The sequence below is a fragment of the Lynx rufus genome, unplaced genomic scaffold (genome assembly GCF_022079265.1).
Source record: "Lynx rufus isolate CCGP_SWC_20201006 ecotype Redwood Valley unplaced genomic scaffold, mLynRuf1.p SCAF_4, whole genome shotgun sequence".
Taxonomy (NCBI): domain Eukaryota; kingdom Metazoa; phylum Chordata; class Mammalia; order Carnivora; family Felidae; genus Lynx; species Lynx rufus.
The window spans coordinates 746,488-770,170 of NW_025814856.1; the positions used below are offsets into that span (position 1 = coordinate 746,488).

At 59.9% G+C, this 23,683-nt stretch overlaps 1 protein-coding gene across 1 annotated transcript; it reads left to right on the forward strand.

Annotated features, from left to right (window-relative positions):
- Positions 1-305: 305 nt before the first annotated feature.
- Positions 306-21,530, forward strand: THOP1 (thimet oligopeptidase 1). The gene is made up of 13 exons (XM_047097260.1): positions 306-430; positions 3,134-3,346; positions 6,111-6,259; positions 7,824-7,931; positions 10,412-10,514; positions 13,329-13,489; positions 14,883-15,018; positions 15,469-15,835; positions 16,183-16,384; positions 18,889-19,075; positions 19,234-19,362; positions 20,439-20,575; positions 21,064-21,530. The coding sequence occupies exons 1-13, from the start codon at positions 415-417 to the stop codon at positions 21,217-21,219; spliced, it is 2,064 nt and encodes a 687-aa protein (XP_046953216.1). The 5' UTR covers positions 306-414; the 3' UTR covers positions 21,220-21,530.
- The last annotated feature ends 2,153 nt before the right edge of the window (positions 21,531-23,683 follow it).

Sequence of the window (23,683 nt, forward strand, 5' to 3'; positions counted from 1 at the left end):
CACTGAGGCTGGAAGCCCAGACAGAGAACTACCGGCAGAAAGAACCGCATGCACACAGATTTTGAAGCAACCTCTGTGTGTGGTTTCCATGGAAACGTCCCTCCCGGGCCTCCCCGGAGGTTCCTCCCTCTCGCCGCGAGAGCCAATGATGAGCAGGGAGGGCTCCAGCGCGTGCGCAGAGTGCGATAGCGTGCCAAAGCCCCGCCACGGGTGTGTGGGCGGTGCTGGGGGCGCGCGTGCGCTCTGTTCTTCGGCGCACGCGCGCTCCCAGCATTCAGCGGGCGCGCGGGCGGCGGGCACCTCAGTCCCGGCTGCTGCGGCCCCTGAGCGGACCGAAGCGGCAGGTCGCCGCGGCTGAGGCGGACCGAGGCAGACCAGGTGGAGGAAGGGATCGCCGGTGCACACCCGCCCGCCATGAAGCCCCCCGCAGGTACTGGCTGGCGCGAGGCGGGGCCCCGCTCCCCGGACCCCGGCATCCCCTCCAGCGTCTCCCCTCCCGGGGTCGCGACTTGGGCCTAGGACCCGAGCCCAGTGACCCCCGAGTGACTGGAGCCTGGCGGGGATGGGTCGGTGAGCCGGAGATCCCGTTTCCTCGGCGGCCGAATGAATGGACCAGCTTTCCCAGCGCCTCACTCATTCAACAAACTCCAGGTCGCGGCCGCTAAGGGCGGGTCGGGCCCAGGGGGTGCCGACTCCAGGGGAGACCCTGAGTTCTAGGCGGAGTTCCAGAGTCGGAGACACGTTCAACCAGCAGGAAAGCAAGCGAGCGCCTTAGAGAGTGGTCAGTGGTGGGGCTGAGGGCGGTCCCGAAGGGCTTCTCGGAGGAGGCGGCGTATCAGCCAGGACCCAAAGTGGAGAAGCGGCGGTGCCGCCAAGACCTGCGTGAGGCCTGTCCCAGGTGGCCGGAGCTGCGAGGGTAAACGCGTTTGCGTAGCAACAAGTCATTCTGGCTGGAGCACAGCCCTGGAAGGGCAAAGGGCGTCGTGAAAGGGTTTTCGTTATGGGAGGGATAGGATGTGCGTGCCGGATTATAGAAAATTCCCCGGGGGTCGTATGATGCCTCCTGGCATTTTCTCTTGCCGGTTTGTCTTCCCCCAGTTCTTTCTCCCAGCTGGCTGTGACGATAATTGCATTTAATGGTAAATCACAACTACGGTTATTCGGGGAGTGTTGTCTGCCTTGTGTGCTGCAGGGTTGTTAGCTTGGAGACCCGGCTCGGGGGTGGGGATCTGTAGATACTGCAGAACGGGAGCGTCTGCTCCAGTGTTTCAAATCCTAGCTCCCTCCGGGAAGTTTGGCTGACAGTTCTGGCTTACACGGGTCTCCCACCTTTCCTGAGCGTCTGGAGCCCTCGGCTACCAGTTAACCCAGATCCACAGCTTCTCTCTGCGGTTCTGAAGTCCAAAATGCTCTGCAGGCACAAAGATTTTCCGTAAGCTCGGAGCAGTCACGTGGCCAGAATACCTGGCCTGTCTTGGCCTAGGAGACTTTTTTTTTTTTTCTCCCACATAGCAGATGTCAGTGGTCCTCAGCTGGGGAGATCGTGCCTCCCCAGCGGACACTGGGGCAATGTCTGCGGACATCTGTGATTGTCATGACTCAGGGTGCTCCTGGCATCGAGTGGATGGGCACCAGGGGTGCTGTTCAACACCGTACAGTGCCCAGGGTGGCCCCCACCCCAGAGCGTGACCCAGACACAGGTGTTGATAATACTGTTAAAAGCCCTGTCCTAGGGATGTCAAACACAGCACCCTGCGAAGATCCGTCCCCCTTTGTCCAGGACCACTGTGGCCCTGCTCCCCTCCCCGCCATGCTGGAAGGGAAAAATGGGGCACAGGTGGGTGTTTCCTGGAGCGGCTTCTGCGTATTCTGCTGGGGGCTCACACAGGACAGGCCTCTGTTCATTAACTCGACAAGAAATTGGGGGAAGGTGTAGCCGTCTGAGTCCTACAGGTGCTACAGGGATGCCAGCAGGACATTCAAGAAAGAAAGATTGGCAGGGTCGGGGCTCCGGGCAGAGGGGGCAACCTGTGGGAAGGCCTGGGAGATACCTTGAAGAAAGCCAGTGTGCCTGAGCGCAGGGAAGTTGGCAAAACCAACTGGCCAAACCTGCCGTGCAGGACCCAGTGGAGTCGGGATGATCTAGACCAGGGGTCAGCAGACCAGCCTGTAAAGGGCTAATTAGTTCAGTCTTGGCAAGTCACACAGTCTCCTTCTTCGTCACCTTTACCTTATGGGCTGTGCAGAGACAGAATTTGCCAGCCTCTGATACAGACTCCGGTAAAGGTTAGACTGTAATCCTGAGTGTAGGTGGAGCCCTGGGAAGGGAAAGGGGCAGCCCCACCTGCAAATGAGATGTTGAGAAAGGTGGGGTGCACACAGTCTACTAGTTCGCAGCGTTGGAGCTGAGGTCCGACTGCACGGGCTTGAGCCCCCGCCTCTGCTGCTTGCTGGTGTGGGATCGTGGCACGAGACTTGTATTCTCCAAATCTCAGGACCCCCGTCTGTAAAGTGGGGGCCACGTAGGTCCCAGAGTACAGAGCTGTGAATTCAGTGAGGGAACAAAAGCAAAACATCTTTACCCTGAACACCACCCAGCAGTTCCCGTGACGGCAGTTCTAGACCATAATCTCTTATCCAAAAATTCTCGTGGTAGGGATGTTCAGGACTCGGGAATTCCCCTATTTTAGGTAAGTAATATGGTGCAAACGTCACAGTACGACAGGGGACGTCGGAGGTAGTCATCAAACAAATTAACCCCGTGGAGTGCAGGTGTATGCCAAGCATCCGCCCCAGCCGGCCGATGTCGGGGCTGGGTCATCATGGGGCATCCTAGGTGCTTGGGGGTGTTGAGCAGCATTCCCAGACCCCACCGCCCGAAGAAGTAGCATCACTCTCCCGTCGTGACAAGTGCAAGCATCCCCACAGGTCACGCGGTGTCTCCCGGGTGCGGAATCTTCGTGTGCTTTAGAGGATCCGTCAACCTGTGTACCCCCATAGAGCCCCCGGTCCTTGTCAACCTGCATGGGGAAACGGTGCTCCTGGCCTTGCCCTCCAGCCCCTAGTTACTCTAACCCTAATTCTGCCCTTGAAGCAGACACATTCAGTGTGGGGTTCTGTCTTCTCTGTCTAGCCTGTGCCGGAGATGCCCTGGACACAGCGGCCCCGTGCTCCGAGGTGAACTACCTGCGGTGGGACCTGAGCGCCCAGCAAATAGGGGAGCTCACTGTGGAGCTCATCGAGCAAACCAAGCGTGTGTATGACCAGGTGGGCTCCCAGAAGTTTGAGGACGTGTCCTACGAGAGCACCCTCAAGGCGCTGGCTGACGCGGAGGTGTCCTACACAGGTAAATCCAGGTCGGGACCCAGGCGGGGAGGCGGAAGCGCCCAGCCGCGGGGGAGGCGGCCTACTCCCCAGAGGCCGTAAAGGATCCCTCGGCCAGGCCAGGGGCAGCCTGGAGGGCTGGTTCTCCTACACACCCTACTGCACTCGTGGCCTGGCATACTTAGTTCTGGGCTGTGTCATCTGAGGGCCCAGAGCGGGACAGCACGTGTGACCTCTCTTCTCTCCAGGAGTCAGCTCGGGTGCCAGCCCCGAAACCAGAGCCCCTTCTTACCCCTTTCGTGTCACAGGAGAGCTTTGTTTTCTCTCTGGGCGACTGAACTTGGACCCCTTTGCCTCTCTTCTCCCCGCTGCCTCCCCCCTGTGCTTTGGGTAACCTGATGCCGTCAGGTGTCCTCATCACCACCCACCTGGATCCTTGTCTTCCCCTTGGGGTCTGTTTGCTCCCTTTGTGAGGGAAGGATGAGGTGCTCGGTCACATACCTACAGCCCTGCTTCCCAGAGCCCCTGTGTGGAGGTTGATGGCAAGGGGACAGAAGACCAAGCAAGTCTTGCGACGGAGAACTCCGAGCCCCCGGATCTCTAGCACAAGTCCTTTTCCGGGGGGCCTTTGGGAATCCTGGCAGCGGGGTTCTCCAGGAGCCTCCTGTGCGGGGTGTGCCAGATGGCAGGGGTGCTCCGCTGCCTTCAGGCGGTGTGCCTCAGGCTCCCCTTCCCATCTCTTTCCAGAGAGGCTCGCGGGCATTGCCTGATGCTAATTCCTGCTGCTTGGGCGTGGCCCTGCCAGACATCATTTAGTCTCTCCCCCACTTCACTCCCGCAGGCTTTTATTTCTGTCTCCTCTCAGTAGCCCACGGAATTTTAGAGGAAACTAAGACTGGATCATGGCCTTCCCCCCAGCCAGCCCCTCTGTCTTTCCACTGCCCTCTGGACGGAGGCCAGGGTCCTTGGTGGTGTTCCGTGTGCTGCACGGTTCCCCCTTTCTGACCCGCCTCTGCACTTTGTGCCTGGCCACGTGGCCTCGCAGTTGCTCACGCTGTCCCGTCTCGGGGCTTCCCACACCCCCCGCTTTGCAGGATGTTGGGCTTCTCTGTGATCACAGATTAACCCCCCGCAGGAGCCCCTTCCTGCACCCCCTCTGCTCACACAGCTGCCTGCATTGATCTGACAGCATGCACTGTTTTGTTGTCGTGCTTGGTGCGATCACAGGCGCTTGTGAGCCTGTAAATCCCAGACGGACGGATGCTGTTTCTGTCTTTTCACTGTCCCCTCTCGGGCAGCCAGCGGTAGGCCTGCCCTGGGGCCCCGGGCATGACCAAGCTGCGATTTGAATGCAGCTCTTTCCCAGAGTATGTGCTTTTTAAAACGTAAATGCTCTGTTGAGATCTGATTTATAGACCTTAACGATTTGCTCACTTGAAGCCTACGTTTCAGTGGTTTTTATAGTCACTTGTCTAAGCATCACTATGTTCTAATTCTAGAACATTCTGCCATCCCAAAGGGAAATCCTGTCCCCATTAGCAGTCACTCCCCCTCCCTTCCTCAGCTCTTGGCACCCACCAGCCCCCTTCCCATCTGTGGATGAGCCTGTTCTGGACATCATACACACCTTGACTCACACACCTCATGTCTGGTTTGCTCTGAGCAGTGTGTGTTCAGGGTCCGACCACGGGGCAGCAGGTGTGGGCGCCTCGCTCCTGTTTGCGGCCAAGTGACTTGCTGTGCGTGCCAGACACGTGTGTCTCCGTGCACTTTTGATGGGTGTTTGGGCCGTTTCTACTATTTGGTGATTACTGGGCCTGCTGCTGTGCATGTATGTGATTTCTGTGTGATCACATGTTCTCGTTTCACGAGGGTGGGTGCTTGAGAGTGGGGTGCTGGGTCAGGTGATACCTGTTAAAGCTGATGCTCTTATGGGGCGCCGGGTGGCTCTGTTGCTGAAGCATCCGACTCTGGATTTCAGCTCAGGTCATGATCTTGAGGTTGGTGAGGTCATGCCCCCTGTTGGGCTCTGTGCTGAGCACAGCCTGCTTGGGATTCTCTCTCCCTCTCTCTCTGCCCCTCCCCTGCTTACATGCACCCTCTCTTTTTCTCAAAATAAATAAGCTTAAAAAGAATTGAGAAAGAAAATTAAAGTTTATGTTGTCATGGCTACTCACGCTTCCTTTATTTATTTACTTAAATGTTTATTTTTGAGAGACAGCGTGAGCCAGTGAGGAGCAGAGAGAGAGACACACACAGAACCTGATAGGCTCCAGGCTCTGAGCTGTCAGCACAGAGCCCAAAGCGAGGCTCAAACTCATGAACCGTGAGATCATGACCTGAGCCAAAGTCAAATGCTTAACTAACTGGGCCCCTCAGGGCCCCCCCTCCCCCCCGCCATGTTCCCTTTATTTAACGAAGTGTTAGCATGCTCTGTAAATTAGAAAATTGTTTATGAAGGTAAAGTACTGCTCTCAGCAGCCGTGGCTCTTTCCTGGGCCAGAGCCACTGGAGCCTGTCCCCATCTTGTCAGACTCCTCTGTTACGGTCCTTCATGGACCTTGGAGTATTGTGAGTTGAGTCTGTTCCCGTTGGCCTGTGAGGTCCCCAAGAACATGGGTGACAGTGTTCCTTTCTTCCAGTGCCCACCCCAGGGCCCGGCGTGGAGAGTGTTCACGGAACATGGAGACACGCGGGTGGGCTACGTGCCGGGCCAGGGTGAGGTCGGTACTTGCCAGTTTCTACCCGGGGCCCGTTTTCACACCTGTCCTGTTTCCCTGTTTCAGTTCAGAGGAATATCCTTGACTTCCCCCAGCACGTCTCTCCATCCAAGGACATTCGGACGGCCAGCACAGAGGCAGACAAAAAGCTGTCTGAATTTGACGTGGAAATGAGCATGAGGCAGGATGTATACCAGAGGATTGTCTGGCTGCAGGTGAGGGGACAGCGACAAGCCCAGCGTCCGCTCAGCCCTGGGACGCGGCTGATGGGGCACGCACCAGGCCCGCTGGAGGTGGAAGACGGGGGGTGGGAGGTGGGGGGACAGACCGGTGTCCAGGTGGCACTGGAGGGCCAGAACCTCTCTAGATGTGATCGTTCTGTTCCTCAGACTTTAGAAGGTAGAGAGTGAGGAGCCCTGTGGGTCGCTGGTGGGCATCGCTGTGTGACAGTGTGAGTGCACTTAATGCCGCCGAACCATGCGCTTAACAGTGGCTAAGGGGGTAAGTTTTATGTTGTATTTTACCACAATAAAAAACATGAAAAAAATGACAGAAGTGGGGAGGAATGCAAAAATGAAATATAAAATGCCTAAGAAAACTTTTTTTTTTTAACGTTTATTTATTTTGAGAGACCAAGCGTGTGCTCACGAGTTGGGGAGGGGCAGAAAGAGACAGAGAGAGACAGAGAATTCCAAGCAGGCTCCTTGTGGTCAGCACAGAGCCCAGCGTAGGGCTCAAACTCATGAGCCGTGAGATCATAAGCTGAGCCGAAACCAAGAGTCAGACGCTTAACTGACCGCACTCATGTGCCCTGTGCCTGGGACTTTCTAAGCCTTCCCTCCGTCCAGCGCATCTTTTTACTTTCCTGACCTTGTTGGGTGCCCCGTAGAGCTATCGTCCTGCCTCCTGGGCCACGGCTGCCGATGTCGGAAGCGGACCGAGATGATTCTCTGCTCGTTGTCTTAGCACCTGCTGCCGTGTCCCCTCGATGGCAGGAAGGCACACGAGTGTGCTTTGGTGCACGGACAGGCGGGTGGCCTGGGGAAGCACAAGTGGTGTCTCGTATTTAATTCTCGTTTGAAGATCTTTGCGGGTCAGCGTGCAGCGGGAAGAAACAGCTCGGAGAGCGCCTGCCTGTACTTTGCCCGGTTTCCCCCACGTAGCGTATTGCAGAACCGGTCAGTGTCACCACCGGGTTAAAGACCTTGATGCAGGGGCGCCTGGGTGGCGCAGTCGGTTAAGCGTCCAACTTCAGCCAGGTCACGATCTCGCGGTCCGTGAGTTCGAGCCCCGCGTCGGGCTCTGGGCTGATGGCTCGGAGCCTGGAGCCTGTTTCCGATTCTGTGTCTCCCTCTCTCTCTGCCCCTCCCCCATTTGTGCTCTGTCTCTCTCTGTCCCAAAAATAAATAAACGTTAAAAAAAAAAAAATTAAAAAAAAAAAAAAGACCTTGACGCAGCCCCCCAGACTCATTCCCACGTAACTGTTCACCAGGGGAAGACCCTCTGGGCTGCTCTTCGTTTGGGCTGTTCCCCGCAGGCATCTGTGAACAGGTGTTGTGTGACCCCAGTCTTCATTCTCTGGGACAGACGCCCGGAGTGCAGCTGCGGGGTCGGGTGGTAGTCGCACGTTTTGTGCCAAACTGCTCTCCTGGGCGGCTGCCCCGTTTCACGCTCCCTCCGGTGATGTTGGAGTGAGTGACCCAGTTTCCCTGCTGCCTCACCAACATCCAGCAGCATCACGACTTTTCGTTGTAAACAGCTTTGATTTTCTTACTCCAGGAAAAAATCCAGAAGGACTCGTTGAGGCCAGAGGCAGTGCGGTACCTGGAGCGACTGATCAAGCTGGGCAGAAGGAATGGGCTCCACCTGCCCAAAGACACTCAGGAGGTGAGTGCCAGCTGGGGGGGTGGGCCCCTGCGATCGCGGGCACCGCCTGAGTCCTGGTGTGTGCTCTGTTGCCTCGGTTCCGGGCAGGGCGGTCTGTGTGGAGCAGCTCTCTCTTTGCACCCGTTCTGCCTCGGATCCTCCAGGGTCCCGGTGAGGCTTTCCTGAGAGCGTGGCGCTGCCTCGGCCGCGGGGAGAGGGCATGGGGCAGGTGGCAGGGCTCAGGGGGTCCTCTCCGTGACTTGGGTGCAATGGCAGTAAGGAGAAGCTCGCTCTGGCTGTGGGTTTCCTGTTCTCAGGACTCTGCTGCGACGGCATGGCTTCCTTCTGACCCCACACGGGGGGGTGGCGGGGGGTGCCCGCACCATGCAGTCCTCCGTGATGCCAGCACCCGGTTCTGACCCGTGTACACGGAGGTAGTGTCAGAAACCACAGCATCAGGGCTCGGCCCCTCCACGCCGCCCCGACCTGAGGCACCGGCCACAAGTCCAGGGTGTCCCTTGGTTCTGACCGACCGGCACTCCTCCCTCGGGTTTAATTCGTTCGACAGAGTGGCTCAGAGAACTCGGGGAAAAGCTTACTTGCCCTTACTGATCTATCGTGAAGGGTACCACCTAGAACCGCCAGCTGGGAGAGAAGCACAGGGCCAGGTCGGGGGGGGGAGGCACGGAGCTTCGGTACCCCGCGTGCTTCGCCCTCATGGGCACCTCCACGTGTTCACCAACTGAAAACTCCCTTAACCCTGTGCCTTAGGGCTTCTGTGGCCGCCACATCACTTCAGCCCGACTAGTCACTCCATCCGTGACTGACTCCCTAAGTAGGCAGGAGGGACTTCCTTGGCCACCCGCCCCCATCCTAGGGGCTTTCCAAAGGCATCTCATTAGGTTGCACTCAAGTGTGGTGGAAAGGGCTGGTAAGAGATAGCACAGTGTTCCCCACACCTCATCTCTTGAGTTGTTTCAGTGTCGTGTTGTCACTAATTCCAAGGGTTTAGGAGCCGTGTGCCAGGAACGGGAACGAAGACTGCATACACGAGTTGCTCATCAAAAGCCCCAGTCGTGGATGGCATCGCCTGCATTCCCGTCTGGGGCAGAGGGCGAGCAGGGCTGCACCTGCCCCCGTCCTGGGTTGATCGCTGGGGGTCTCTGTCCGCTCCACTCCCTTCCCATTTTCTCTGAAGGCCCCGCAGCCACACAGAGGGGATGGCCGGGGCGTGGGCTCTGGGCTGGCTTGTTTGCACATGAGGCCCACATATGGGTGAGCTGGGTACCATCCCCTGGAACTGGCCACCCTTAGGAGAAGCCCTCCCTCCGGGGTCAGCAAGGCCCCCGATAGGAAAGCACCAGGGCACAGGAGACAAAAGACACAGTTAAAGCAGATACCAGATCCACACCCAGAGCTCAGTGACCGTGTCTTTCTTGTCACTTAGAACTGATTCTACCTTCTGGTTGGAGAATCAGGGAAATGAGGCGTGCTTGTGGTTAAAACCAATGCTGGTAAGACTTGAGTCGAATTCCATCTTGGAACTGTGGGATCTGGAATCCAGTGTGGTGTCTCAGCTTCTGTGGGCGCAGGTGATAAACTCAGCCAGAACAACAGAAGCACAGTTGTACTTTTTTTTTTTTCCCTTAAGTAAACTCTATGCCCAACATAGGGCTTGAACCCATGACCCCGAGATCAAGACTCTCATGCTCCTCCGACTGAGCCACCCACGCGCTTGCAGGGTTGTGCTTAAAGCTTTGTCGTCACGTTGTTGAAAGTCCTGACTGTGACTTGAGAGCCGCTGCACTGGGAGGGACACGGGGGGCTCCGGGTGGAGGAAGGACACTGGCCGTGGGCTGGATGGGGACCCTGAAGCCGAAGCCGTGCCTTGTTTCCTGGGGCGTGAGCTGTTTTCACGCCTTAGAACTTTGATTGGCACAGCCGCGTGTGGTTTTGTGAGGCTTCAGCGAAATCAGGAAATAAGTGGAAGTGCCCAGCGCAGGGTCATGGCCAACGGAGGCTCAGTGCACCCATGCGGGCTGGTTCTGAGCCCGGGTCTCACCCGAGGAGCCCCCAGGTCACTGCACAGCTGTCAGCCACACTTGCCCGGCACAGAGCAGCTGTTATGCCCGAGGCCTGGGCTGGGCTCCAGGGCCCCCCCTGAGGCAGTGGTGGGCAGATGTTGTGGTCCCAGGGCACACCCCTGCCCCCATCAGAAGTTTCCTCCCTGAGGCTTAGCCCCGCTCCTCTGTCAAAATATCCAAATGCCTAAGCTGCAGACTCTGAAGGGAATAGGGTCCAGAAGGCTCTTGGCTGGGGACGTACAACAGTTGGGGACGCAAGCCCGAGGTCCCCGGGGTCACCGAGGCCGCTCGGCATGGCCGTGGGTATCTGCGTGCAGACGGCTCTGCCTGCTTTCCCCGCTTCTCCCACTTCTCCTTGCAGGGGGGAGCCCCCAGGCCCGGAGGCTGTGCTCCTCACGGCTGTGCTCCTCCCTCCAGAAAATCAAGAGCATCAAGAAGAAGCTGAGTCTTCTGTGCATCGACTTCAACAAGAACCTGAACGAGGACACGACCTTCCTGCCGCTCACTCGAGAGGAGCTGGGTACTGGCCCAGGGCCTGGGGCGCGGGGGGCGGGGGCGGTGCCGACCTCCCACAGGCTTCCCAAGTTGGGGGGGGGATTTGTGTCTCACCGCCCTGGGGAGGGGGTTTCTTCACTTGGAGCGCTCAGCACTTTGGAATCAACGTTTCTAGATCCTTCCTTGGGCAGCGGCAGGAGCGCTGGGTTAGGCCGAGGAGGTCTCAGCCGCAAGGCCCCTACCTGCTGCTCTTCCCGCTGTAACCTTCCGAGGGGCTGGGCTGAGTCCCGGCTGATTGCTGCTCCCAAATCCGGCCGGACGTGGGCATTTTGAAGGGAAAGTTCAGTTTTTACTTTTTTCCCCTCTTTCCCCAAATGTCTACTTTGGAAAAATTTCACAGCTGGAGGAAAGTTGCAGGAACAGCCCAGTGGGCAGCCCTGTGTACTAAGCCTGTGCCGGCCCCCAGCTGACGTCGCACGTTCTGTCCGTTTACGTGGACGCTGCTGCACGCATCCTTTTCGCTGTCAGACCCCTGTCCGCGGCCTCGTGAGCCTTCCCCAGCACTGAGGCCATCCTTGGCCCCTCCGTGTACACCTTGCACTTGGGAGGTGGAGCCCTGAACAGCAGACCTCCCAGGAGACCCGTCTGGGCTTCCTTGCTCTGCTGTCCCAAGGACGTGCCTTTTTTTTTTTAATGTTTGTTTATTTTTTATTTATTTATTTATTTATTTATTTATTTATTTTAACATTTATTTATTTTTGAGACAGAGAGAGACAGAGCATGAACAGGGGAGGGGCACAGAGAGAGGGAGACACAGAATCTGAAATGGCTCCAGGCTCTGAGCTGTCAGCACAGAGCCTGACGCGGGGCTCGAACCCATGGACCGTGAGATCATGACCTGAGCCAAAGTCGGATGCTTAACCGACTGAGCCCCCCAGGCGCCCCTTTAATGTTTATGTTTGAAAGAGCGTGTGTGGGGGGTGGGGAGGGGCAGAGAGAGGGAGACCCAGAATCCCAAGCAGGCCCCAGGCTGTGAGCTGTCGGCACAGAGCCTGATGCGGGGCTTAAACTCATGAACAGTGAGATCGTGCCTGAAGCCAAAGTCAGATGCTTAACGTATGGAGCCCCCAGGTGCCCCCGAGGACACTCTTTGTGTTTGCTTCCCAGTCAGAGTCAGGTCAGGGAGCATCCTGTCTTTACAGGCTCCTTTCTTGCTGAACCACTCCTCAGCTGTTCACGAAAGTGTTTTCTTCCCACCTTTCCTGCCGTGGACACTTCTGAAGAGCCCAGGCGGGCGGGTTTGCTGCCGCCTGGGAGAGCCCTGCCAGGGGCTCGGGGACCGGGTTTCCGACCCGTCCCCTGGGAGGCGGTGAAGCGCTGTGACAGTGGTCCTGTAGCGGCCGTCTCGGGGATGGGGGGCCGGGGGCTCGGCCTGGCTTCCAGAGGCCCCCGAGGGCAGCTTTCTCTTAGGGGTGCCACGGACTCGAGTCTCCTGAACAGGGGCTGGCAGGTCCCTCGGCGCCGTCCTCTGTCGCCCTTCGTTCTGGTTCAGTCCTTCCTGGGGCCTCGGGCGGCAGGTCCCTCCACGTGGACCCCACGTTTAAGGACAGATGCCCGCCATGTTTCCCGGGCAGGGGAGGGTCCTGGGTCTCTGGAATTGGGCAGACGAATCTGCTCACCCACGCCATCCACTGGGCCGGCCTCCCGTATAGGTGGCCGGGGACCCCCGCGGAGCTCTGGCAGCCGTGGGACGGGCGGGGCAGTGACCAAGGCCAGGAGTCTGGTGGTGCTTGTTTTCTTCCGGTTGCCAAAGAGGGAGTCGGTGTTCAGTTACAACAACGCCTCTATCTCTATATCCCCCTCCCGAGTCCCAGCTGCTCTCCCAGCTCACAGGCCCCCAAGAGGCGCCTTGGGGCTGCTGCTGCTCACGCTGCACCGTGAGGGGAAGCTCCTGTGGGCAGGCTTCCGACCCCATCGTTCCTTGTGTTTGTCCCTCACAAGTCAGCTTTCCCTTCCCCACTTGCTAGATTTATCAGCAGTCAGTGTGGACGGGGCCGGTCATTCAGTGGGTTGGGGTCTGCTGCTGTCTCTATTAACTCGATGCTCAAGATGGTCTCAGTGCAACCGCGAGAGCTCCTCCAGGTGGAGGTGTCCCTGTGTTTTCTCGAGCAGCTTCTTTGGGACTCGTGCCCCAGCCCGTTTTGTCCTTGCCCTGCCTGATGTCTAGAAACAGCTGTGGGTGCCGGTGTGCTCACTGCTCCCAGGCCCTGTGGCAGAGTAGAAATGGGCGTCTGCACGCCTGTGTTTACACGCCGAGCCTGGAAGCTGTGCCCTGCCCGGCCCCGTCCACCCTGCTCCAGAGCGTCCCTTCCCACCTGTACTGAGGTGAGGGCCCCAGCCTGGCCTTCAAGGAGGTGTGGGCAGGTCAGAGCCAGGGGTGTGAGGCCTTGGCCCCTGGAGATGTTCAGTGTGAGCTGCAGGGGTCTGGGGTGGGGAGCTGGGGGCGGAGGCTGTTGTAGAAGTGCGGCCACCGGGATGGTGAGGGCCGCAGGGGTCATCTGTCCTCCGCAGGTGCTGCTGTCCAGGGAAGGGTGAGGGAAGAGACTGCAGCCCCCAGAAGCCCTCTCTGTCCAGGGTTGAGCCGAGTGGCGCTGCTCCTCCCTGGGAGCCTGGTGGGAAGGGCCGTAGCGCCACATCTTCCAGGAGGGGCTGAGGGTGGGGAGGCCGGGCGTGACCCCTGCAGGGTGTGTCCCCTGTAGGCTCCCGTCCCCGCCTGTCGTGTGGGAGGGAAGCCTGGCAGCTTGTCGGGCCCTCAGCAGCCCTGGTCTTGTTCCTGCAGGAGGGCTCCCGGAGGACTTTTTGAACTCACTGGAAAAGGCTGGGGATGACAAGTTGAAAGTCACCCTCAAGTACCCACATTACTTTCCCCTCCTGAAGAAGTGCCACGTGCCGGAGACCAGAAGGAAGGTGGAGGAGGCCTTCAACTGTCGGTGCAAGCAGGTGCGGAGGCCGCGCCCGGGAGTCGCCAGGCCTATGCTCTGGGCCAGGCTCGGTGGCTGGCAGGCCGTCCGTGTCCACTGCTCCCAGGCCTTACGTTTGCTTGTCCCTGTGTCTGGTGGTGCTCCCCGGGCTCGAGCTCCCTTGTTCCGTTTTGTGTGGTGGCCTGGGCCCTCGAGCTGCAGCCCTGGGCGTCTTCGCCGCTCAGACACCTGTTCCCACATGGACACTTGTGTTTGTTGTCCCCGCCCCAGCGTGGCCTCGGCCTCACTCCTCCTGCTCAATGTGTGCAGCAGGTGACGGAGGGGCCCTTCGGCCTCCGTGGGGACACCACGGTGCTTGCGTGGCTGGGGGACGGGAGCCGCCGGCTGGAGGCTGAGCCCCTTACAGGGTGACAGGGAAGCGTGTGCTCAGGTCCCGTGTTCCCCGCTTCCCGGACTGAAGACCGACCACGCTGGCCTTAAGGAAACGATGTTTTCAGGTCACCTCCCTCAGATCGAGATGTGGCCCTAGAGAAGCCTGCTCACACGGGCGGGGGGCTGCAGGAACGGGGGTGGTGGCTCGTGGAGGAGCCGGGAATTCTGGTTCTGGTGGGGACGTGCCACTTCTGGGGTGTCAGCAGCAACTTTATACTGTTGAGAGCAGAGCCCTCAGGTCTGTGATCAGGACTGGTGGGGTCGACATCACCTCGTCCTCGTGGCCCGTCCCGCCCCCAGCCTCGACCCCTGAGCCCCCTGGTCAGGAAGGTTTCCACTCAACTTCCTGCTTGTGGACCTGATTGGTGGGAGCATTCTGTTTTTTGTTTTTGTTTTTTTTTAATATTTGGCAGAGGGGCAGAGAGAGAGGGAGGCAGAGAATCCCAAGCAGGCTCCGCGCCATCAGCGCAGAGCCCAACGTGAGGCTTGAACTCATGAACTGTGAGATCATGACCTGAGCCCAAGTCCTGGGTCGGACGCTCACCCAGCAGCCACCAGGCACCCCGTGAGCGCTGCGTGCTGCACAACCCTCTCTTTCCCTTGGAAACGAGTCCCATGCGTTTCATTTTGTGTTGGTCCCGTGAGTTTGGTTGGCTGGGTCAGCCCCTCGGAGGTGCCTGGGGCCAGGCCTGGACCGGTGGGGAGCTCCCCGTGCACACCCCCCGAGGCTCTCCTGCAGTCCCGGCCCCATGTTGCTCTCCACTCACGGCCTCAGAACGCCTCACAGTTTACGCTCTTACTGGGTCCAGATGAGACTTGAGGGTTCATAGAGACTCAGGCGTTATGGCAGGGTCACGTGGCGGGCACCGAAATCTAGGCCAGGGAAAGGAGGGAGGGAAACGAGCCAGCTGGGTCCTGGCGGTCCAGAAGTGGGAGTGGCGGGCCCGGCGCCCACAGAGCTGGTTGCTGGTCGGTTCTAGGAGAACTGTGCGATCCTCAGAGAGCTGGTGACCCTGCGGGCCCGGAAGTCCAGTCTGCTGGGGTTCAGCACGCACGCCGACTACGTCCTGGAGATGAACATGGCTAAGGGCAGCCAGGTGGTGGCCACGTTCCTAGGTAAGCCCCGCCTCCCCTCAGCCTCCTGCCACGGGTTCCAGGAGCGGGCTTTGGGCGGTTCTTGACTGCGGCGTGCAAACGCCTCGGAGAGCCGTGTCCTGTCCACCCCAGAGGGAATCCCAACAGCTCCCTAACCCTGTTCAGCCTCGAGGGGCCCCGGCCCAGCAGCCAAGCACGGGGCTCTGGGGTGAGGCTGAGTCCGCCTGGCCCTGTGGCTTCCTGGCATGAGCTCTGGGCCAGCGTCCCCGCTGTGGCCATCCTTTCCCGCTCGTGGACGGGGCAGAGCCCCCCCTGGCTGCCGAGGGCGATGTATCACCCGTGTCTGAGTTGTGCTGGCGGCCCGGGCCTTCCTCCCGGGTGGGGCGCCGGGGCCATCGTGCCGCGGCCTGGGGCCTGTGGGGGCGGCCGCCGCAGGAAGTATAGCCTTGCCTTCCCCTCTGTCCTCCCCAGACGAGTTGGCCCAGAAGCTGAAGCCCCTCGGGGAACAGGAGCGGGCCGTGATCCTGGAGCTGAAGAAGGCCGAGTGCGAGAAGCGGGGCCTGGACTTCGACGGGCGCATCAACGCCTGGGACATGCGCTACTACATGAACCAGGTGGAGGAGACCCGCTACAGCGTGGACCAGAACCTGCTCAAGGAGTACTTCCCCATGCAGGTGGTCACCAAGGGACTGCTCAGCATCTACCAGGAGCTGCTAGGGCTGACCTTCAACCTGGAGGAGAACGCCACCGTGTGGCACGAAGATGTGAAGCTGTACTGCGTGAGGGACTCGGCCTCCGGGAAGGTCATCGGGAAGTTCTACCTGGACCTTTACCCGAGGTGCGTGTGAGCTGGGCGACCCTTCTCTGAGCCTCAGCGTTTCCATCTGTGAAATAGGTTGTGTCCGCCACAGCGCGGGGCCAGGTGAGGGGCCGGGAACGTTCACCGTCCAGGGAGGCGGGTGGGTGCCCGGGAGGTTCTGCCCGAGTGGGGGGGGGACGGGTGGTGGGGCAGGACCCCCGCTCCTGAGAAGGAAGCTCAAGCCTCTCGATCTGTCCAGTCGTCCGGGTTGAGTAGGGGCTGCAGAGTCAGAGAGTGGCGGAATCGGGGACCCTTATGGGCCTCTCTGGGCCAGCCGGGGGATGGAGTAGGTCCCTGGCTGGGCCTGACACGGCCTCCTTCCCCAGGGAAGGGAAGTACGGGCACGCGGCCTGCTTTGGCCTGCAGCCGGGCTGCCTGCGGCAGGACGGGAGCCGCCAGATCGCCATCGCGGCCATGGTGGCCAACTTCACCAAGCCCACCCCGGATGCCCCCTCCCTGCTGCAGCACGACGAGGTGGAGACCTACTTCCATGAGTTTGGGCACGTGATGCACCAGCTCTGCTCTCAGGTGGGTGCAGGGGGCGCGGGGGCGGGCGGTGCTGCTGGTTAGCGGGTCCGGAGGCAGCCTCCTCCCTGGTGGAGTCTTCCTCTGATGTCCCCATGGCCACAGTAATGCCCTGTTGTGCCACTTTCCAGCATGGAGCCCTACAGATGGCCGGCTTCGTGGGTAGCAGCAGGGGCTGGGGGTCTGACATCAGCTGTCCAAGGGCCGGTTCCTCGTGAGGCCGCTCTCCTCGGGGTGCAGACGGCTGTGTTCTCCCCCTGTCTTCATAGGGTCGTTTCTCTGTGCATGTCTGCGTCCTCATCTATTTCTCTTTTTTAAATATTTATTCACGTTGAAAGTTTCCATGCGTGTGCACAAGCAGGGGTGGGGCAGAGAGAGAGACAGAATCCCAAGCAGACTCCATGGTGTCAGTGCAGAGCCCGGCGTGGGGCTCAGTCCCACAACCATGAGGTCATGACCTCAGCCGAAATCAAGAGTTGGACGCTCAACTGATTGATTGAACCACCCAGATGCCTCCCTCATGTCTTATAAGGACAGCGGTCGTTGGATTAGGACCACCCCAGCGATGTCATTTTAAGTTGAATACCTCGGTGATTGTTCACCAAGGTGTATAGCCGCCAACCAGATGTTTTGGAACATTTCCGTCGTCCAGAAAGAGTCTTCACGTCCCTTAGTTGTCCCCACTCCTCCCCCGGCCCCCACGAGCCCCCTTCCCGTCCGTGGAAGAACCTGTTCTGGACGTTTCACATACGTGGACTCACACCCTGTGTGGCCTGTTGTGTCTGGTTCCCTCCCTGAGCGTCGTGTGTTCAGAGATCCTTACGCCGGGCAGCGGGTGTGGGCGCCTCACTCCTCGCGGCCGAGGGACATGTGTGTGCGTGGGTAGAGCGCTGAGAAGTATCTTTTGAGCAGATGTTGACTGTCGTGTTTTTCTCTTTCACGTTTTGTATCTTTGTGTCTTGTTGAAGAAATCGTTTTCTAACCCAAGACACTAAGTTTTTCTCCTAATTTTCTAGAAGTTTCAGTTTCAGCTCTTTGTGTTGGTCTGTCGTCCACTGTGAGTTAAGTGTCGTATGTGGTGTGAGGTTGGGCGTCGGCCCTCACCTACAGCAGCCACGCGGGGCACAGCCAGTGTCTACACAGCACTAGCTGGTCTCCTTGTCAGCTCTGCTCACGTGCCCTCTTCCTGCCTCTGCGCTGTGCTCTTACTGGTTATTTCCCAAAACTAGAACTCTCGTGGCTCCCTCATTTCCTTCAGGCCTTTTCGGACACACGTTACCACCATTCAGGGTTGTGTAAAGTTGCCGCCAACACGGAGTTCGCGGATACTGAGGCACCGCTCCTGGGGGAGCACACAGGTCCCTGCGCGCCTCTGGTCATGACCCACCGATATGTAACCTCGCGTTACGTGTTTCTGTTGAAAGACACCTTTCCTGCGTCGTTGCCGTAACACTGAACTCACGGCCGACGGTGCTATAGCTCGTGCCTGAAGGAAGGGCCTCTGACCCGTGTGCTATCTCGGCACGTCACGGCCTTCTTGTGCTCAGGAACACCAGATAGTGCTTCAGCGTGACAATTGGGATCCGTTTCAGGCAGACCACCTACAGAAACAAAAACGCAAATAAAAAGGGGGGGGGCTCTTGGTAGTTGATGAAAAGGACGCTGGTTTACAGTCGGAGCTGAAACCCAAAGGCAGAGCATCAAAGGGTCACAGGGTGCCGCAGGTGTTGGTTTTGGGTTGAAAAGTTTAGCAAGTAGGGGTGCCTGGGTGGCTCGGTTTAGCATCCGACTTCAACTCAGGTCATGATCATACAGTTCGTGAGTTCAAGCCCTGCGTCGGGCGCTGGGCTGACAGCTCAGATCCTGGAGCCTCCTTTGGATTCTGTGTCTTCCTCTCTCTCTGCCCCTCCCCCCACTCACATATGGTCTCTTCTCTCTCTCAAAAAGAAATATTAAAAAAAAAAAAAGTCTAGCAAGTAGGTGAGGTCACAGAGGTTGTCAGTAATAAGGGCAGCATGTGCCTCCCCCAGCCCCCCACCGTTGCCCTGCTTTACTCTGGGCCGGGCAAGGACTCGCCCAAGGTCGTGTGGCTCATTTGGCTGCCGGAGCCAGGTTCTAGCACTACTTGACCAGGCGCTGTGTTTTTCAGGAAAATTTCAGACAAAAGTGGAGACAACACCGGGTGCCTTCCCATGTTGCCTTCCAGATCCCTTCGTTTCCGGGCCAATGCCTTTTGGAGTGTAGGGCTTTTTGAGAGCAGTGGCTTTATAGGTGGAAGAAGGGAGCATAGGTGGCCTTCAAGGGTGGGCATGCTCCCCGCCTCCTCATGTACTGGGCTGACAGCCCTGCAGGAGCCTCAGGTTTTGGGGCCTCGCGCAGCTGTTGTCTGGTCGCCCTGGTGTGCTTGTTAGGGGGGCACTGCATGCCCGTGTGCCCAGGCAAGGCCAGTGGGCAGGAGCAGATCGGGCAGGGTCCAGACCTTCCTGCGGCTCTGTCCGCCCATGCAGGCGGAGTTCGCCATGTTCAGCGGGACGCACGTGGAGCGGGACTTCGTGGAGGCGCCTTCACAGATGCTGGAGAACTGGGTGTGGGAGAAGGAGCCGCTGCTCAGGATGTCCCAGCACTACAGGACGGGCGACACCATCCCCCAGGAGCTGCTCGACAAGCTCATCAAGTCTCGGCAGGCCAACACAGGTGCCCGCGGGGGGAGCTGCTTTCCTGCCCAGGCCTCTGGGGGGAGAGGGAGTCCTTCACGCCTCACCCAGTGAGGGCAGGCGTGTGCCCTCATGGGTTTTCTCCACCGCCTGGTCAGGAGCACAGAGCCAACCTCCCCATCTCCTTCCACCCGCCAGGTCTCTTCAACTTGCGCCAGATCGTCCTGGCTAAGGTGGACCAGGCCCTGCACACCCAGACGTCTGCAGACCCAGCTGAGGAATATGCCCGCCTCTGCCAGGAGATCCTTGGGGTCCCAGCCACACCAGGTAGCTGCTCGCGAGCTGGGCCCACCTTGGGGGTTGGGGCTCAGCCATTCCCCGAGTTGGAAGGATCTAGTGATTTCTTTTCTTTTTTTTTTTTTTTTTTATGTTTCTGTTCCTTTTTGAGAGAGACAGTGTAAGCGGGGGAGGGCCAGAGAGAGAGGGAGACACAGAATCCAAAGCAGTCTCCAGGCTCTGAGCCGTCAGCACAGAGCCCGGAGCGGGGCTTGAACTCACAGGATGTGAGATCATGACCTGAGCTGAAGTCGGACGCTTAACCGACTGAGCCACCCAGGCGCCCCGGAAGGATCTAGTGATGTTGGAAGGGAGTCAGGCCAATTTGTAGGCTGCAGCTGAGGCCCAGGAGGAAGCACACGGCTTCAGGCCGGCCGCGGGTGCGTGTGGGCAGCTCTGCCCTTTCTTGCTGTCCCTCCTGCTGCTCAGGCCGCGTGCTGCTCCATCGCCACTGGCACCTGTGCCCTCCGACATGTCGCTTTGGAACAAGCCTGGAAAGGTGCGGGAAGCACCAGGGATTTCACACCCTGGAGACAGTAGATAAAGTATTAACGCGTATGCTCGTCCGTCAGTAGCACAAATGCTCAGATTAACATGATTGAAGATAATCGGCCTTTTGGTGTAGGGCGTGTGGCGTTGGTTTATTCCATAGCGTGTAGAAAGTTCCTTCAAAAAGCTTTTTTATTTTTATTTTAGAGAGAGAGGAACAGAACGCATGTGCGCAGGGGAGGTGCAGAAAGAGAGAGAAAGAGCGAATCCTGAGCAGGCTGCATGCTTAGCACGGAGCCCAACGTAGGGCTCGATCCCATGACCCTGGGATCGTGACTTGAGCCGAAATCAAGAGTCGGACGCTCATCCGACTGAGCCACCCGGCGTCCCTCCTTTTGCATAAACTGTTGAGCGTCAGCAGATAGTGGGCAAAGATGTATTTCCCCGGGCCAAGTTGTCCAGCTCCTGCTTTCTAGAAGTGTCGGGCCAGTTCTCCTTCCGGGTGTGCGGGGGTCGTCTCTCATGGGGCCCGGGGGAGGCCTGGGGCCGCAGTGAAAGCCGCACCGCATCTGTCCCAGGGACCAACATGCCTGCGACCTTCGGCCACCTGGCAGGTGGCTATGACGCCCAGTACTATGGCTACCTGTGGAGCGAGGTGTACTCCATGGACATGTTCCACACGCGCTTCAAGCAGGAGGGTGTCCTGAACGGCAAGGTGAGGGAAGGCCGGCCGCTCACTGGGGCGGGGGGGGTGGCGGGGGCACACCTGCCCGTGGAGGGAGCAGGTGACCTTTCAGCTCTGCTCCCCGCTGCCCAGGACCAGGCTGGGAGAGCCGAGGCACCTGCTGGTCTTTGCCAGGTGCTCGGCCCTGAGGGGCCGCCACCCTAACCCTCCCGGGGCCGGGTGCTCAGCCGGCTTTCCAGACCTGTGTTTAGCCACCATGGAGGCTTGACCACCCGTGTTGTGGGGCTTGGCCTGGGCCTCACTCCCTGTGCAGATGAAGGGCCCCGAGGAGTTTCCGAGGACGGGCTTCCTGCACACGTGTGCTCGCGCACAGTCACGCACACGTGCTCACGAATGCACGTGCGCTCGTGCCCACGCGTTCTCTCTGGTGCTGATTCAGGCTCCCGCAAGCCCGCTTGTGGCTGGGAGAGGGCAGGGGAGGGGATGTGCGAGGGCTGATCTGGGTCTACTCCCAGCAGGTCGGCATGGACTACAGGAGCTGCATCCTGAGACCTGGCGGCTCCCAGGACGCCAGCGTCATGCTGAAGCTCTTCCTGGGCCGAGACCCCAAGCAGGACGCCTTCCTCCTGAGCAAAGGGCTGCAGGTGGACAGCAGCGAGCCGCCGGCCTGCTGACACGCCAGGGCTCCGCGGGCCCCAGGCCGCGGGCTCAGCCCCGCCCCAGCTCCCGCCGCCCGGGAAACGGGGTGCTTGCTGCTCAGGGTGGGGGCGGGGGTGGGGCGAGGAGAGGCGCTGTTCGCCCTCCCTGTTCGTTCCCCGCGTCCGGTCTCCACAGGCCGCCCTCGGTGGCCGGCCCGGGCTGGCGAGGTCTTCTCAAGGTGCCTGGAGAACTGTGAGCAGTCGAGCCCGCCACTTTGTTGCACTAACCCGTCCCTTCCCGGGAAGTTTTCTGAGTGAAAAATGGTTCTTTGAAATGCAGCCATTAAAAAGAGAAAAAAAAAAAAAAAAAGAAAAGAGCGAGACTGTCGGCCTGGTCCCTGACTCTGTCCCTCCTGCCACAGAGGAGCAGGCTGTCACAGGTGGATGGAGCGCTTATGGCGCTCTGCAAGCCCTAGATGTGGTTGTGATCAGCCCCCGGGCCAGGGACCGCTGCTCCGCGTGAAGCGTTCTGGGTGGTGATGGGTGTGGGTCTCTGGGAGCTGGTCGAGCTGTCGCAGCGCGTGCGGGGACAGGCCTGCGGAGGAGACCCGCGGCACGGGTGTGGCCATACCGCTCTCCAAGCTGCTGCCGGCTGCCCCCTTTCCTGTGCAGCCCACGTAGGACCAGGCTCAGCCCTTCCTCGGAGCCGCAAGGCCAAGACCGCCCACCCGCCTGTTTCCATGCAGGGGGGTGGCTGGAGCATGCAGCGAGCCGCGGCCCGCCCTCCGGCCCCTGAGCCAGCCTACTGGGCAGAGCTCCTGTCCCCACCCCTTGGACACACTCAGGGATTTGTGATGTGACGGCTTCTGATTAGCGGGCACGGTTGCTGGAAGCCAGGCTGTGACCTTCTGGTCCGTGTGACCTTGAGTAAGGCATACGTGTGGCCCTCTTGGCCCAGCCCCGTCTGGCTGGTGGCAACGCGGCCAAGTCTCGGAAATGGCCAGGGGCCTTCCTGGGGCCTCTGGTAATTGTTCAGGACGCCTTAGGTCATGCTTTCTGGTGGCAGTGGGAATTCGGAAGGGGTTCTTGAGCAGGACGGGTACGTATCCCGCCTTCACTTGGTCTGGGCCATCCCGTGTTTGCTTCCCTGGTCTCTGAGCTCCGTGGGAGCCCTGCCGCCTGCTCCTGAATGGTCCCCACCAGTCCTTTGCCCCTTGCAGAGGGAACGGTCAGGGGAGTGGGGAACCAGGCGGCTGTGTCTGTGGGGCCCCCTTGCCCGCCCATCCTCAGCAGGCCCGGGCTGGGCGGCTGTGGCCTGGACTGTGGCATCTGCCCTTATGCACACCCAGCTCGCTTCCTGCTCCCACCTCTGTGCGGGGACGAGGGCCCGAAGCTCGTGTGCCCCTGGCTGGTGGGTGAGCCCCTGGCGTGTGAGGGCTCTGCTAGGAGGGAGGGGGTGAGACCCATCTGAGGCTGCTGCTGCTTACTCTTAAACCATCTGGGGCCCAAGGAGGCGCAGAGACACCAACACAGATGAGCAGGGCTTGCTTCAGGGGCCTCTGGCCAGTGGTGGTCACGTTGGGGGGCTGGGGCTCTCTTTCCTGCACAGAGACCCCAGATGGCCGCTACCTGGTCCCTGTGCAAAGTCCAGGTGGGGTGCCGGCACCCCAGCGGCGTGCTGGGCAGTCGGGGGCCGGGGAGGGAGGATGCCCAGGCCTCGGGGGTCCCCGGGTGGGCAGATGAAGGGTTGGCACACGGGGCCCGCTCGGTGCTGCCTGCCGCCCGCTGGCTGAGGGCCGCTGGCTTTGTGCGCCCGCACCTGCTCTCGAGGTGCGTTCGGGACGCTGGGGAGAGAGAGCCGTTGGATCCTTCTGGTTGGTGGGCTGGAGCAGCCATCTTGACTCGCCCTCCCCTGCGGGCTGTTGCCGGTGGGGCGTCTCAGGACCGGGGTCGGGGTCCACACCTTCCTGGGCATCCCCATCCAGCAGCACCAGCCGGAGCCAGCAGCCCGGCGAGAGATGGCCCGGTGCGGCCTCGCTGGTGAGCACGGCTTGCTTGTCTGGGAACCCGCAGGTGGATCCCGGGCTGGATCTCGGGGCTGCACTGTTGCATGAGTGGGGCCCCAGGTGCACTTGGGGCACAGGCTGGGCCAGGTGGGAGCCCGTGTGGCCTGGGAAAGCAAGCTGACCTTGGCTGCTCACACACCCCGAACTTCCAGTGAGCTTTCCTGACGGCCCCGCAGCATGTGAGACGGGGTGGGGCTCTGCTTAATCCCAGAGGGGCCCACGGGCGCCAGGTTAGGGCAAGGCACTGCCCAGCCCTCGGGCCAGAGCGCAGTTCACCGTGACAAATAGCATCACTGGGCCGGCGCCCTCGTGACTTCTGTTGAAACCGGGAGGAGAAATTCTGTGTCCCCCGCCCCAGACTTGAGACTGGGGTCACGGGCTGTGGACCGCATGGAGCCACTGGACGAGTGAGGCCGGGAGGCCCCGGGGGGACC

What these genes read in the sequence shown, in the direction of transcription:
- THOP1 (XM_047097260.1), top strand. An exon ending in GCTCACTCGAGAGGAGCTGG is followed by an intron (nt 10,515 to 13,328) that starts GTACTGGCCCAG and finishes TTGTTCCTGCAG; the next exon opens with GAGGGCTCCCGGAGGACTTT. An exon ending in TCAACTGTCGGTGCAAGCAG is followed by an intron (nt 13,490 to 14,882) that starts GTGCGGAGGCCG and finishes GGTCGGTTCTAG; the next exon opens with GAGAACTGTGCGATCCTCAG.